The 15,905-nt window shown below is 31.9% G+C and overlaps 3 protein-coding genes across 3 annotated transcripts in view; 1 reads left to right on the forward strand and 2 right to left on the reverse strand.

Moving 5' to 3' along the window:
- LOC144844713 (importin-13-like) overlaps positions 1-6,460 on the reverse strand; it is a 34,103-nt gene extending 27,643 nt beyond the window's left edge. The window contains exons 1-5 of the mRNA XM_078701741.1: positions 6,409-6,460; positions 3,617-3,716; positions 2,996-3,121; positions 1,197-1,255; positions 674-782 (exon numbers count right to left, since the gene is read on the reverse strand). Of these exons, the coding sequence (XP_078557867.1) occupies positions 674-782; positions 1,197-1,255; positions 2,996-3,121; positions 3,617-3,682 (360 nt within the window). The 5' untranslated portion in view covers positions 3,683-3,716; positions 6,409-6,460. The remainder of the gene's footprint in view (positions 1-673; positions 783-1,196; positions 1,256-2,995; positions 3,122-3,616; positions 3,717-6,408) is intronic.
- LOC144844716 (NADH dehydrogenase [ubiquinone] 1 beta subcomplex subunit 7-like) overlaps positions 6,234-15,905 on the reverse strand; it is a 141,667-nt gene continuing 131,995 nt past the window's right edge. The window contains exon 4 of the mRNA XM_078701748.1: positions 6,234-6,245. The gene's annotated coding sequence lies outside the window, so the exon portion shown is untranslated. The remainder of the gene's footprint in view (positions 6,246-15,905) is intronic.
- On the forward strand, positions 9,142-15,691 carry LOC144844579 (menorin-like). Its single transcript, XM_078701552.1, has 4 exons — positions 9,142-9,361; positions 12,301-12,354; positions 12,761-12,925; positions 13,276-15,691. Exons 1-4 carry the CDS (start codon positions 9,187-9,189, stop codon positions 14,559-14,561), a joined length of 1,680 nt encoding a protein of 559 aa, XP_078557678.1. The 5' UTR covers positions 9,142-9,186; the 3' UTR covers positions 14,562-15,691.

Here is a 15,905-nt window from a genome sequence, read left to right on the forward strand (position 1 = left end):
TTTGTTTTATTTATTTGGTCATAAAAATAATTCAGGAAAGTTGTTCTTTTTGTCATTGAATCTTGTCATATTATATAGTAATCATCTTTAACTTTTAAGTTAAAATGTTAACATTGTTTTTGCACACTACATGCTGCTTCATTGTTGAAAACCTGTTTAACATTTTATTCTAAAAAAGTTTTCTATTACCATTTCCTTTCGTCTGCCGTCCTGAATTTACTAAACCCTTGTTCGTACCAGACTTGAAAAATGGTAAATTTAACCAAGGCAATTACTGAACATCATTGGTCAATTAGAACACTGTTTGCACTTGAATAATTTCATGCGGTTAGTTTCACCATGGTTTTACCAAAATTTAACTGTGACGTTTGACGACTTGCATGGCGATGGTCATGTGTTTACCTGAGCTGCGAGTTCGGATTGGACTTTTTAGACTGCGTGGTAACCCATGGTAAATTCTACTGGGTGCCAGTGGTCAATAAAGTAATCATTGGTCTTGGTTAATTTAAACCTAAGGGAATTGTAGTTAGTGTTCACATTGGACTTTTCTTGGTCAATTTAGCTGGCGATTCGGTTAATTTGACCAAATTAAATCCAGTGCGATCAAGGCTTAATAACACAATAACAAATTACAATAACTAAATAATTTTTACAAAAGAAAGATGTTACTTACTGTAACACACAGCCTTGTCAGTACAATACGTGTCGCTGAAGAGAAATTAAATATTTGTTGAAACAATTGCGTTCTGAGATTAGCGTACTGTTCTGGATGTACTTCACTCCTGGAGAAACAATTTCAATTTGTTAAATAAAGATATATTGTACCCTGAAAAACTCTTTTTTTGTTGTTGAATATGCAATTTTAATGCCATAGTTATTGGAAAAAAGATTTTAAATTATTCAGAACACACGCACGCACATACATAATGTATTTAAAAAAAAAAAATTAAAACAATCATAGAAAAGCCATACTATCAACATACAGTAGTGTAAAAATCAAGGTAACTACTTGCTTGATTAATTTTTGTGTAAATTAACATTTATTTTCTGCAATATGTAATTTGTAAACTCATTTGTGAATTACATACAGTAGTTAATAACAGCAAACAAATTATATCAATTACAATAATCATAATAATTGAATCCTGAGTAGACGTGTAATTATAACAAAGAAAAACTAAAAAAACTGAACCTACCAATATCTTGTTATTTTCATGTACAAAGCACTCGCCCCAAAATATTGAACCTCGGCAGCCTGTGAAGAAATTTAGCTTGTGATAATTTCGTTGTGTAGTATGTGTCACTGAAGGTAAATAATCGTCCACAGCCGTATGTCTCAAATTATGAAGGAGTAGTCAAGACTATCAGAACAATTATAGGTTTGCCGTTTGACATTAATTATGGGAAACGTGTCCTTTTACTTGGAAATAGCTATGTTCTGGCAATGGTCATCTGACTATGGGGATATTTTTAGATTTCAAGATAATGAATATTTTAGATTGAACATGATAGGTCTATGAGACATAATAATTATTCATGTGACATTACGGTACTCCATAAAAGGTTTGAACACAATGATATTTGCTTGTTAACTATTTATTACTAGTTTATACGATATTAAATTACTTGTTACTGCTTTTGACGGGAAAATAACCTTTAATGGCAAAGAACTACAGGTATATTAATAATATTGAAACATTTAGCTCATTCACACAGAAATTATGTCAATATTGCATTCAGTGAGCCAGCATTATTGCCGGTTTAAATCCCATCAGACAGGTAAGGTAATTTGTGGTTATTTTATCTTTTCATGCGAAAAGGGCAACATTTGAAGACATTTTTTTCAATCTAATTTAAGGTCACAATCTACATTTTATGTAAAATAACAATTTTTTTGTATTTAAATAGTCAAAAACGTGAAAAGTCGATTCTAATAATAACTTAAGTGGCCCGCTATAAATACCAGCATGAATTGCGTTCAAATTCATATTTCCTTCCGTATGGTCGCTCATGAAAAAAATATGAAACAACCGTCAACCTGTTTTACCAACATGTATAAAGCTATGTCTACACTATCAAACTTTATGTGACAAAAAAATATGATGTGCCCATATATGGACATGATGTCATATCACTACCATATTTGGGTATATCACTACCATATTTGGGTATATCACTACCATATTTGGGCACAGCACACCTAGTTTGATAGTGTAGACAGAGCTTTAGGGTTTATCAATTATTGTTTAGTAGTTAAGTTCAGTTTCCAAATTTTTCAAAAACAAACTCTTTCTTTTAGTCATCTAGCTAGTTAAATTATTAGTTAGTTTTAAGGTGGTCTCATTCGAATATCCCATATCCATAATGGGAAGTAAGTGACATCTTCATATCCTGTCTGATTGACGCGCAAAATTTAAACCAGAACATTTACATAAACTGGGTTGTGTCGAATGCCTTTCACTAATTACAGCCATGCATACATTTGATAGCAATTTACTTTTAAAATGTCATGTAAACTCTTTATAATATAATATATTCTAAAATTATACTTTGGTTGGTGCCTACAATGGTACCACATGACTATTGATATTGAGTTTACAAACGAAATAGGATAATAGGACTGGTTAGTTACAAAATGGAACTATAAATTAGATTTAATTTTATAGGTCCATAGTTACAATTTACCTTACCCACAATTAGCAGCACTGCGAAATACGTTAGCTTTAATTTTTGTTCACTAGTTGTAATTTATATAATGATGACTGAAAAATACTGTTTTATGCCAAGCTTTTTGGGAGCTATCGCATCGGGACGGTAAACGAAGGGGATGGTAATTAACAGAGCATGACGGTTATTTTAGACACAAGCGACGGTGATCAGCCCCCCCCCCCACCCCTCTTGACATAGTGTGCAGACTCTGTGGCTTGGTGAGCGACTTTGAAACATTGATGCAAGATGGGTGAGAGGTGGATTTTACATTAGAGTCACTGCCTACCTTATCGGATGATAACAAACTCCAAGCAAACTGCCATGCCTGTGGTGATCTCTGAGCTGTAAACAACCAGTTCTGTGCCCTAGACTTAACACTAGGGTCTGGATCAAAATACAATTGATGCAAGGCCTGCAACCAACATTAAAATATCAACATTATAACAAAACATTGAAGTTTACAATACATTCTTAAATGATGAGTGGAAGTGACCACAGCTATGTACTGTACGTTTGAATCAAGACTCTGTATTAACTGGACACTGCATACAGTATGTCTAATAATCAGGTACCATATTTATTTGAACACCTCACTTAGAAAAAAACACCTCCCATAAAACATCAATCTGGGGAGATTATTTTTTTCCTCAAATAAATGCCCTGCCACCTGCATATACACACAATAGTAGTATGCATGATCATCTATTGTATAATAACTATCAGTCTATATCACTAAAGGTTACTTGATATTACTAGTGATATACAGTACACCAAACATGTCAAAGGCCACTAAAATATCAATTCCAATAAGAGTCTCTAACTGTTGTTCTATTCTGGATACCTTTGTTGACACATACTACCCTATTAAGTTAACATTCTATAATGGATTGAAATAAGCATGAAAGACCTTTTCAATGTTTTCTACTGTAAGGTCCAGTGCTGAATCTGTTTCTTGTTCTGCCTGAAACGCCATAGTGACAACCAGGTGCCTGCTGAAACGGCTTCTTCTATCGGAAAAAATATAAAACACTTTAAGGATAATAGCAATAACAGTGGTACATTTAAAAAAAAGGGGGGGGGGAGGATGGGTTAAGCATTACAAAAGAATATTAGCACTTCCAACATCTCTCCCTAACCCTTTTTCAAAATCATCATGGATCTGTCTATGACTATCAGATAAAATAAAAATCATCATCACAAATTGATTCTGCTAGAAGTCCTGGAATCAAGTTAAGTTCGGGTTCCTGATCTGCGTCACTGCAAGTCTAAATTGACTATATAGCAAGACCTTCTTCCTGAATCCTCCTCATTGAAATGTAATTCTGCATTAATGTTTTCTACCTTTGAAAATTCTGATCTAAGAACTAAAAGTAAATTGTGTTGTGCTTGATACTGTAAAAAGTGAAGTCAGTGTTTTTGTAAGTTTTAGGTGTTTTTCTCAACCACCTGTTGGTATCTAGATAGCTGTCACTGTAACAGTTTCCGTACGGTTAAAGTAAGCAAACAATTGTTCATGCTCTGAATTTTCTTCATTTCTTAAAAACAATAACTTGACAAGATATTGAACACCCAGGCCTTGTCTTTTTAAAATTGTAGGTATGCTACAAATTGCACTCCTCAATACATTCACAGGTGCTGTAGGTGTGTCGTTTGTATTTTGGTGTGTAGAAGTTTACCAAATTTAAGTGTGTTGTAAATCACACTCCTCACTGGCAGTTTATGAGTGTGTTAGGTAAGTGATCGCACTCGCTCACCTAAAAAAAAAGGCCTGAACACCCACTGATGATGATTTCACATAATGTATATAACCTAAAAAATATTCTTTTCTGTAATAAGTTGGGTGACACTGACAGCAAACTTTACCAACAAAAATAAGACATTAAATGTCATTTAAATATATTTACAAAATTGTTCTCCTAATATTGAAATAAACTGCAGACAATTAAGCGAAGTACTTTTTTAATACTAAATTATTGATACCCTTTAAGGTGTAACTAATCTACTAAATTAAAAACGTCAAATAATATTGTATTTTGTCCATCCAATTGACATAATATACTGTAGCCTTTGATTACTCCTATTGGTCAATGTTTTTAATGTCTAGCCCTAAGCGTTTCTTTATGTATACTTTTCTTACACCATTTTTGATAACGATTGGAGATAAATTAAATCGGCAAATCTGCTGGCTAAACCCGCTTCGGGAGAACACTGGTCTACAAACATAACTAAAAATTAGTGCAATAGTAAATAATTTTCATCAGGTGAAAACATTAAGCTCTCTCTACACTATCAAACCTTATGTGACAAAAAAAATGTGATTTGCCCATATATGGACACGATAACATCATATCACTATTATATTTGGGAACATCACACATTTTTGTCACATAAAGTTTGATAATGTAGACAAAGCTTTGACATTTTGTCTTTCATCAAAAACAAATATTTGTTCCATTGCACTAATAATAATATCAAAACATTCATTTTTTTCTCATTTGAATTTGATTACATCATGAATGAAACAAATTTGCACTCACATAAAAAACAATTCACTCTTGATGTTGCATGGGTTCAATGGACTATTGAAAACGCAAAACTCTCCAATCAAATGACAAGGATCTATTCATTCATTAAAAATTTTAAATAGAATAATGAATGGAGTAGAAAATGATATGATGAATTAAAAAAAAACAATAATATCAAATAATAATATCAAAGAACATTACTTCTTTATTGGTTAAATTTTCCAACAAAAAACGATGAAACAACACAAACGGAAACAGGCATTTGAGACTCATTTCCTGCCTGTCAGTGGTGTGCTCAATACCATGATAAAGCACATATTATCTAATATATTTATCAGATAATTAACAACCTGAATTGAATAGAATAGAAAAATGTACAGAATACGCGGTCGCTTCTTTGCATAAGTAATATTGAACAATTATATTAGTCGTTATAAAGAAACTTTATTTGTAACACCCCTATTCATGAAATGTCATAATTAAAAAGATGTGCTAGGTGCTTCATGGAAATAAATGTGGCTCAACTTGTCTGCGGCCCAAACAGTCAAGCTATTCAGGGGGCACTCTGTCAAGTCCTGAAGGTGTCCTCCAATTAATAGGAGAGCTACTGTAGTTTTCATTACAATCTACATTAACACCATATAGGCTAACACCTACCTTGGCCTCTTAGCTAGCCTAGCTAGGCCTAGCCATAGTCACTTAGGCCTAGCTAGTACTAGGCCTAGTAGTAGAGGCTAGCCAGACTAGGCCTAATCAATAAATTCAATATTGTAAAGTGTAGGCCTAGCCTAGGCCTAGCTAGGCTGGCCTCTAGCTAGGCTAGGCCTATTCAAAAACAAATATTTGAAATGCACTTTACTCTTTAGACTTAATTAATTAGCAAGTACGTACCACCCTTACTTAGTCTACTACAGCCCCTAGCTAGGCCTAGGCTAGTCTGATTTGGCATTTGGCCCTGTCACAGTCTGTCAGTTCTAGGCCCATTCCTTAATCCATGGTCAGTGTCAGTTCTTCATCTTCTCTCCCTCTCTCTCTGCATATTCTGTGTGTGTGCTCTGACTGACTGTGGTGGTGGGTCTGGCCTAGCTTTAGCAGTGCAACAAAAGAGATTACTATTCAAAATTACATTCAATATAGTTGACTATTTCACTTTAAATTATGTTTAAAATACTACCTGATAATAGTTGATGAAATTATATTTAATAAAACACTATACGAAACATTATTCAAACGTAAAACTGTTCAAACGACGAACACTGGGCGCTGACATCTTAGCCTCTTTCAAAATGTTTTATTTATACAAATTCATTATTTGTTTATTATCTATAATTTTTATTTGAATAAAAAATATAAAATCACATTTAAACTTTTTTTTAAATTTAAATAGATGATTTAAATGTAAGGAATCCGAATAAGTAATAATATTCCTTTTTACTCATTTGTTTTGTCTTTGATACAAGTGTGTTCGATTGGTAAAACTAGTTTAGCTCATCAACACAGGATGCATGAATAATTAATATTTGGTTAAATTAATGTATAAAAAAAATGTGTAGGCCTAACATTAAACAGATATACAAAAAACAGTAGTTAAGTATTGTTTTATAAGCTGGGTCAAAAATCTTTCATGGACCTATGATTAACCAAATTATAGGTCCATATTTATTATTATGATCATTTTACCATAATATTGTGTGTGACTCCCCAACATAAATGAGAAAACTATTAAAAAAAAATATTGGCAGGACACTAAAGCTGAAGACGAACAAAAAAAATTCAAAATTACCATTTATCATTCATCTGATAACATTGCCAACTCTTATAGTATACTTCTTTTTAAACTCTACAACTTGTAAAGAATATGGATTTTGTTAGTGCTTGCTAAGAAAGTGCTTATTTTAATAAGAAAGTCTCTGGCATTATATAATTAAATAATTCAAAATTAAGCCTGTATATTTTAACTGTATCAGCCTATACATAAATTTATTTAAGCTTTTCTTCCTTGGAATTAGGCTTTGTTTTTATTTTTCTATTATTTCCTACGGGGTTGCTATGGATGGGCTCTGTTCGGAGCTAGTTCGTCATCATAATCATCATCATCATCATCATCTTAGAGATTTCTCATTGTACTTTTTATGTTTTGATTTTGGCTGAATCTTTGAATATCAATAAATTATGAAAGGGACGGAAGATCGATATGATAGAAATGTGTTTCCTTAATACCCGGTTTCAATTGCTCACCCCGCCGACCTAAGATTCACAGAGTAACAACTTTATTCTGAATTAATCTAGAACTGAGTCTACAGCCGATTTATTGACATTTCATTTAGAAAAGTACCGTATCATATATTGAATACGCTATTAAATTGTTATCAGAAACATCATCAACTATCGGTATATTTTAAAATTTTTATTCGCATTCATCTGATGCAGACTTGCGTATACAATATTACTGTACTGCCTTCTATTATCAGGGAAAAAAGTTGGTTGCCCTTTGGAACTTTGACAAAAGTGGGGGTCCGAGAAAGTTCACTGGGCCTTGAATTATTTATGAACCAACCAAAAAAATCGGCGTTTTTTAAATATGCATGACGAATTTGAACATTACTATAAATAATACGAAAATGATACACATAATTAAATATGATCGCAATTCGATTAGGTTAAGAAGCCAAACAAAATATTGTTTTCGCAGGAATGTTTTTTAAAAGTTTAATTTGCACGCTGTTCATAACATAACTCTAATTTGAGTGGAACTGAAAAAAATATGATACTGTCTGTCAGAAATAAATATTTGTGAAAGCAATATAACGAATTAACTTCGTTAACCCCACTAGGCCTAATCGTTTGCTAACGAAATTTAAGACGTAGAAAGGTTGGACATTTATTTTGAGTTTTTTGTCTAATGTAGTATGATGTTGAATGAATGGAAGCCGATTCAAATCGACTTAGATCGAATTCTAATAATACCTTGAATTGATTATGCTGTCTCCATGCTTATTATTATTGATTAATCAAGTTATTTGGATACTCTGCGGGTCTAATCGTTACTAATAAAGTTTAATCTTAGGCCTGAATTCTAGAGAGACGGATGTAGTGAACAAACACGGCGGAAAATCATTTGATGGGCCTGTCTAACGAATATAAAATTGACGGACAGACATATTTTGAGAAAATGGGAGGCTGAACAATCATCTCAATTATTATATAGTCTTGTGGGTGGGCGAAAGCCTACGAAATCTAAACAAACTGTAAAATATAAGTAAACGAGCAATTTTAAATGTTAGATGTTCAGTTCAGTGCGGTTTATTTTCCACAACAAAATGAATTATATATGCATTTTTAACAATAAACATTAATAATAATACATAATGTGCGTGGAGATTTCAATAAGCCATATGACTTCAGAAAACAATAAATATGATGACTACAAGAAGAAAAACAATACATGCACTTTAAATTTAATTAAGTTATAGTTAAAAACAAACAAACAATAACAAAACTATAATGCATAACTATGAATTAATAATTGTTTATATTTTCTTTTAAAGATGTTAAAGTATTTGACAATTTTGAGATTATAGGGCATGAGGATGTTCCATAAATAAGGTCCATAATAAATAGGCTACAAGATGTTCTGCGAAATGAAATAGAACATTTTTCGTAAATGAGATTTTTAACATCAAACCCGAAGGCCTACTTCTTTTATACTAGAAAGGTACTGATACTGTACCTATAATTATTCTTTTTCAATTCAAAATGTTCAATTCCCTTTTCAGTGGAATAAAGAGTGTGAGTATGTGAAATGTCAATAGAGTACTGTCGAATACAATCATCCGCGTGTCGGTGGTTGGGACTTTGGAGGTGTCAAAGCAGCTGTGGCTTCCTCTTTTGGATGTTGATGATTGTAAACAACACATTTATTTGATTAAATGGTTTACAATTTGCTAAGAAGATGCCGGAAAAAAAGAATTTTGTAGGAAGATGGAGTGCTGTTAGAATACGGCGACCAAAAAAGACGATGAAAAGATTATTGACTCTGGCCATTGGTGCATTTATAGTTACCCTCTTTCTGATATTCAAAACTGGAGAATTGCACGGGAATGGTACCGGAATTCATCGTTTAAACCGTGAGTTGATTTACGCCCACATCATCATTGACAGCAAAATGAGGCCTAGCTATGGCCTACTTCTAGCATGCTTGCATCTCAGTGTTCTAGTTGATATATTGACAAAGATGATGAAATTGGTGGTCAATGATGTTGAAATACTGTATGGCGGAGATGTATTTTTTTTAAATGCTTAAATTATAATTTTTTATTTTCCCCATCCCATCAATCATCCCATTTCAATTCAAACCACACCTACTTTTTTCACTTTTCCTAACTGATAAAATAATTGGTTCTACTTTTACTCATGCAAATAACCACCCACCAGTGAAAATCGATAATCAACATTTTTGTCGGGGAGTTTTTAATTTTGACCTGCTGAAAAAAAAAGAATTTCTCTTCCATTATAAATTTGTATTTCATTTGCTGAGTAATGGTATGTCACCGAATATTTTTGATAGTTTAACATGCATTGTTTATTAAAGTTGATATAAAGCAGTACAATGTGTTTTTCCTACTCAAAATTCAGATTGCAATTATTGTAATATCAACAAAAAAAAATTGTACATTTTGTCGTTTGAAATTGACATAAAATATGATTATTTTTATGCAAATCAGATGGAAATGTTAAAAATTCCTACAACAATATTGGTATGTACATATCTTTTTTGCGTCACAAGGGATGTGTGCTGGGTAAGGTCAGTCAATAGCCAATCAAAATGATACAATGCACATCTGAGTAGGGTAAAACATACAGTAATGTTTGCATTTCAATTTCATTATAATTTTAACCCAGCACACACACCCTAATCTGATTTTCTATGAAACATTATTTTTAAAATCATTCATTAAATTTTAGGGTAACCTAAACCTTTCTTGCTTTTAAAAATGCTTTGGTTTGTTAAATTGCTTTATTTGTTTTCTGAAGTTGTTTTAATATCATTTTTTTTTCTTTTTTCAAAAGTGAACACTGGAAATAATCTGTGTACTGTAAAATGATGCCAATTTCAAAATTATTTACACAGTTTTGTTTGAATAGAATTCTGCAACAAAATCAAAGTATTTGAATTTTGAGGTTCATTCATTTTGAATGAGACTACAAAAGATATGTTTATATGAGCTGTTACAATACAATAATTCCCATAACATAACAATTATTCAGGTATTAACAAAGCATGGACTATATAAATCATTTATTGATTTTGTTCAAATGTAATTCTCTACGAACACCTGAATTAAAGTAAAAACAAAAATTGTTTGTAAGGAAGTTAAAGCTCAGGTACAGGCATGAATTTTAAATATAATATCTGGTTAATTGTACATAAATCAAATATTTGTAATAGAAATCAAGACGAAAAAACCCTTAAACTGGTCAAATACAAAATTTGGCAAAATTCTTTTTTTCAGTAGTTAGGTAGTTTAACCTAATATAATAACATGTCTGGTGACTCCCTAGAAGGTGAAAAAAAGATGGTGGATATACGGTGGATAATTTTTGCTATAGCATGAAAATAAAACTCTGAAGAATACTAGAAAAGTAAAATTCAAGTTATATTATATTTAGTCATCTGATAACATTTTTTACCACACCGTTTATTTTTCATAGTTTTTTAAAAATGCCTCTCTATTTACAACATTTGTACAAACTAATAGAGATTTTACTGTGTCAAATTTGCAGCCATATCTGTTTAATATTTGTTACTATTATAATTTATTTTTTTAAATTAATATAATATTCTGTTTAAAAAAAATTATTTTATATAAAATTATAAAATGAATACTACAATTTTTTGTTAAATTTCTTAAATTAATTAAACCGTTAGCGTGTAACGCTGTAGTAGTGGTGCCTGACATCCTCAGCCTTGGGTTCAAACTTCCATCTGGTTGGCCGAGCTGATATGTGATGCAGCCATATTCAATGGTTCTTCTTCATGGATTTTTAGCTGTGGGTTAGTTGGAGTTTACTCTGCCCATCTAGTTGCAATATAATAACTCTATGGGTTTAATTGGGAATGCTATACTGGACAGGACCTTTATGCATTGCCATGGCCATATCAATGTTTTTACACTCATTAATTTCAATATTGAACCGCATTGTGTAAATCATGGATTATTGATTAGCTCATTGTGTAGTACTGTACTGTAGGTTCAGATTTTGTATTGTTCGGTTGGGTGTTTGAATTTATGTTTATATGTGGGTGTTTGTATCAGGGATTCTATCAATTTACCCTAATTATTTTTCTCATTTTGTTTGTTTTTGTGTTTGTATCAGTGTATTTACTTAATGGAACGTGGGCTAGAAGATCAACAAATTAATACATGATATTGAACCATATTAGTTTTTAAAAATACACATCCAACAGTAATTTACCATGGATGGATAAAGTATATCGTGATAAATAAAATAAGTCTCATTGAGGCTAAAGCTCTAAACTATCAAACTTTATGTGACAAAATAATGTGATGTGCCCATATATGAACATGATTTTATATCAACATATTTGGGCACATCACACTTTTTTTGTCAAACTACTTTGATAGTGTAGGGAGCTTTAGGGAATGGAGAAAAACAGTGGCACTACATTTACTCTTTAGGTAACAGTGGAACTACTGTAGGTAACCATTGAATTGGAAGGAAAACATCTCCACTATCATAGTTTATTGACCCAGAGGCACACATTAGCCTTATTACGAACCCTGAGACTATTATACTGCATTCACATTTCTTGGGTCGCTCTCGAGCCGCTCTCAAACTGTTGATCAGCTCGCGATCGCTTCATTGTGTAAACAACGGCCTCTGAAGTGCAGATTCTATCGAGACCGATCGATGACATGCCGCTCTCAATCAGCATTGAAAATGTACCAGTCATGTTGTTTTTCATAAAAAGGATGCAATATTTGAGAATAAAACTGTCTTTGATTATGTCCTATTGTGACCATTTTATTTTTGTTTTTTCCAGTAGCTGGGATGTTTCAACAACCAACCATGGACCCTATTGTCCAGAAATATCAAGGTAACTAAACTATTTATTATAATTTAAAAAATTTATAAATCTACAAAATATAATTTTGAATTATTAACATTATTTAACAGTTTTATAGGGTTATCCCCAGGTTACGTATGCTCTTCTGTTATTGTAGTTGTTTATTGGTATTATTTTTATTGAACATTGAATTCAAACTCTCTCTGTCAAACTGTATACTTGAAAAAAAAGTTAGACCCTAACTCCTTATAAAATATATAAATTAAGTATGGGACACTTATTTTAGTCAGTGAAACATTAGGTTTTTGAGACGCAAATTGAAATTGGCCCTAGTGTTAAATATATTGCCACTCACGGCTTAGTGTCCTCTGAATAGTGGTTTCCCAAAGGAGGGGTTCTATGTACTTAAACCTAAAATTTAAATGTAACCTTACAGGAAAAGAGCGCATGCCGCCAACTATTGAGAATATGGATGAAGAACCTGTTAGTCACACAGCAGAATTCCTTCTAGAGTATTACCTAACCAAAAGCACGGATGGCATTGAAATCACATGGTTGAAAAATAACAACACACGCAAGTTATTACTACAAGCATTAGATGGTAGGTATGTTGTGATGAGGGGGTTGGAAGTCAGGTTGATATGAAATAATTTTAGAGCTCCAAACTTTCAAGGAAATTAAATATCAGGAAAAATATATGTTTATGATTTATGTCGATTGGAGTAATCCAATTGACGTATACCTTCTAGGGCTCTTGCCTTTTCTTTTTTTGCTTTTTAAAAAATGTTATATGTTTATTTTGAAGCAAAAGTATATTAATTATTTATTTTCAATACTTTATTTTGTCAAATGTTTTCGTTTTATTTAAAAGAAGAAATAAATGTTACTTGAAAATGAATATATTTCATTCAAAGGCAATTAAATTACTGATTTTCTTTTTTCTTTTTTCAGCCCATTTACTGATGATGGTTGAGGTTGATGTAATTACAAAAAAGGACAAGACTTCTAATGGAACAGCTATTATTGCATCTACTAATGCCAAAGACGAATATGAGCTTAAACTGAAATCATTTTTAAAATATCTTGCAGTCTATTCAAACAAAGGAGTCAAAATAAACATTGATTCGTTAGAAACATTACAAGTTGCATTGCAAACACTAAAAGCTATGCAGTATCAATTGCATTCTCCAATTTGGTTGAGTATAAATGTACTTCAAGGACCCAACTCTAAACAAGAAGCTTTGGATTTTCCAAAGGCAGTCAATTTAATAATAGAGTATTATCCTCCGGTATCTTTGTCATTGGGATGGTCAACAGAATTGCAGTCAGAACCTGTTAAATCCGGATATAACTGGTATCATGTGATTAGCATGGCCAAATTATGTATCAAATTTCAGCAGCGTGTGTCCTTCTCTGTACGAGCAATCTTCGGTGTGCATTCAGTACATCAAATTAAGTGGTTGGTAAGTTTATCGAGTAGATTTTCCGTGACCGTATGGGCAGATGAATCGGACGGTGTATCAGTCTCCGATTTAGAGATTTTTCGCAAGGAAACTGATCCCAGCAAAGTGTTTTATAACTTACCAAAACAGTTGCTTGATGGATTAAAATTAACTGAAACAGCAAAAAGTGATCCTGTTGGTAAATGGGACAGAACATTATGGAAGCCGTCCATATTGGATGATAAATCATTAGCATTTTTAGGGACGGAGCATGCAGTGTTAGAAGGTGGCAACAGTTGGCTTGTGTCGAAAATACCACACAAGCACGCTCCACCAAATCGCAAATATGTACAGGTTCGCGGTAATGTGCAATTCATAAACTCGCCAACGGATAAAAAGCATCTTTCAAAATTTGTGTTGTTTATTCGTAGCTCAGGGGTAAATCCTCCACAAGCTAAAGATGTACATGGCGTGAGGCTTATCATAATGGGTGATGGAACAGTGACATTTAGCTCGCAAAATCTGAAAAAAGCAGAGATCTACAAACCACAGACTATGGCTAAATTGCCGAGTGGCAGCTGTGTCTCCTTCAGTGTTACTGATTCAGGGGAAAATGAACCTATCTTGTGCTCTTTGTCAATATTAGATTGTGAAAACAGAAAACCAGTGGATTCGTCTGAAGTGTCTTTACATTTAACAGTGCCATATGACAGTGATAGACAGATGTTTTATATTGCGGTAACCGGGGGAACAGCGACAGAAGCTGTTGTTGTTGAAAATCTAATTATATCATAAATCATTGTATGATTAGTATGTACAACACAAAAAAGCAGTACTTTAGGCCAAATTCGGGAAAATAATATAATCCTTCAAGGAAAATAGAATTCTCTTGAAGGATGTCATATATTATAATGCACCACTAAGCAATTATTTGCAATATTATGTTACTTTAAACAAATCTACAGTAATGTAATATAAATATTTGTCTAATTTATTTGAGTAAAACTATATGTGTTTGTATGTTTTATTTATTTATATTTATTGATATAAAGTCTTCCATTGCCTTGAAACTTATTTGTACTAGATACGACATTTGTACATAATTGTGTTAAAAACACTATAATCATCATTTCTGCAATCTGTTACATGTTTAATATTGTATATATTATCATTATTAAAAGTTTGTTTACATTATTGCATCTACCTGTATATGTTAACTTTTTTAATGGTGTCATTTTGTGTTGTGTATATGCCTGCTTTAATTTCAGATTGTGTACCTCAGGGGGTTAATAGGTATTTTGTTTTTGCAATTGTTCTATTGGTGTTTGGTCATTAAGCATCACTTTTTTTTATTTTGGTAGAGGTATATAATAATCAATTTTGTATTTCAACCTGAAAAAATAATATTTTTTTGGTGTAAATATGCCATTTTACTTTCACATAATAGTTATTCACTTTGACAACAAAATTGGATTGAATAAAAAAACATTACTTACCAAAAAAAAAGTGTAATTGAATGCAAAAAAAATAGTCAAATTGACTGCTAAGAGTTTAGGTACTGTACTTTAGGTACTTGTATTGTAAGCATTTTATTTTATTTGGAATATGTAAATAGAAATATGTAATATCAATTTTGTACAATTATTAATTACTGTGTAGTTAGTATATTGCAATAGTTTTACCAAAATCAATGCAAAATAATGTAAGAGTGAAAACATGACTGCAGTAAAACACATTTTAAGGTAGACCTTTAGTAGTATACTAGTTCCTTGTTGAAATCTAATTCCTTATTATTTATTGTCTTGTAAGTAACCAAAAAATAGTTAGTACAATTAATATTTATCACAATACTTTTATTAGTTTTATAAAGATTTTTGCCAAAGTTTAAAAATTATTTCTAGTATTTTACTTTACATAATATATTTGATGATGACCAGGTTTGAATAGCCTATTAAATAAGAAAAGTAATTTTAAAATGAATTTATACTTTATGATATGGTGATGACAATAAAACTGGCTAAGAATGAACATTTGTACAATGTCATTTTTTCAGATTTTGTGTTAATGAATGATATTAAAGCCATCTATTCCAGTAATTAATATACGTTTACTTTGTTGGAGTTGGAGAAAATTATAATT

The sequence above is a fragment of the Antedon bifida genome, chromosome 6 (genome assembly GCF_963402885.1).
Source record: "Antedon bifida chromosome 6, ecAntBifi1.1, whole genome shotgun sequence".
Taxonomy (NCBI): Eukaryota; Metazoa; Echinodermata; class Crinoidea; order Comatulida; family Antedonidae; genus Antedon; species Antedon bifida.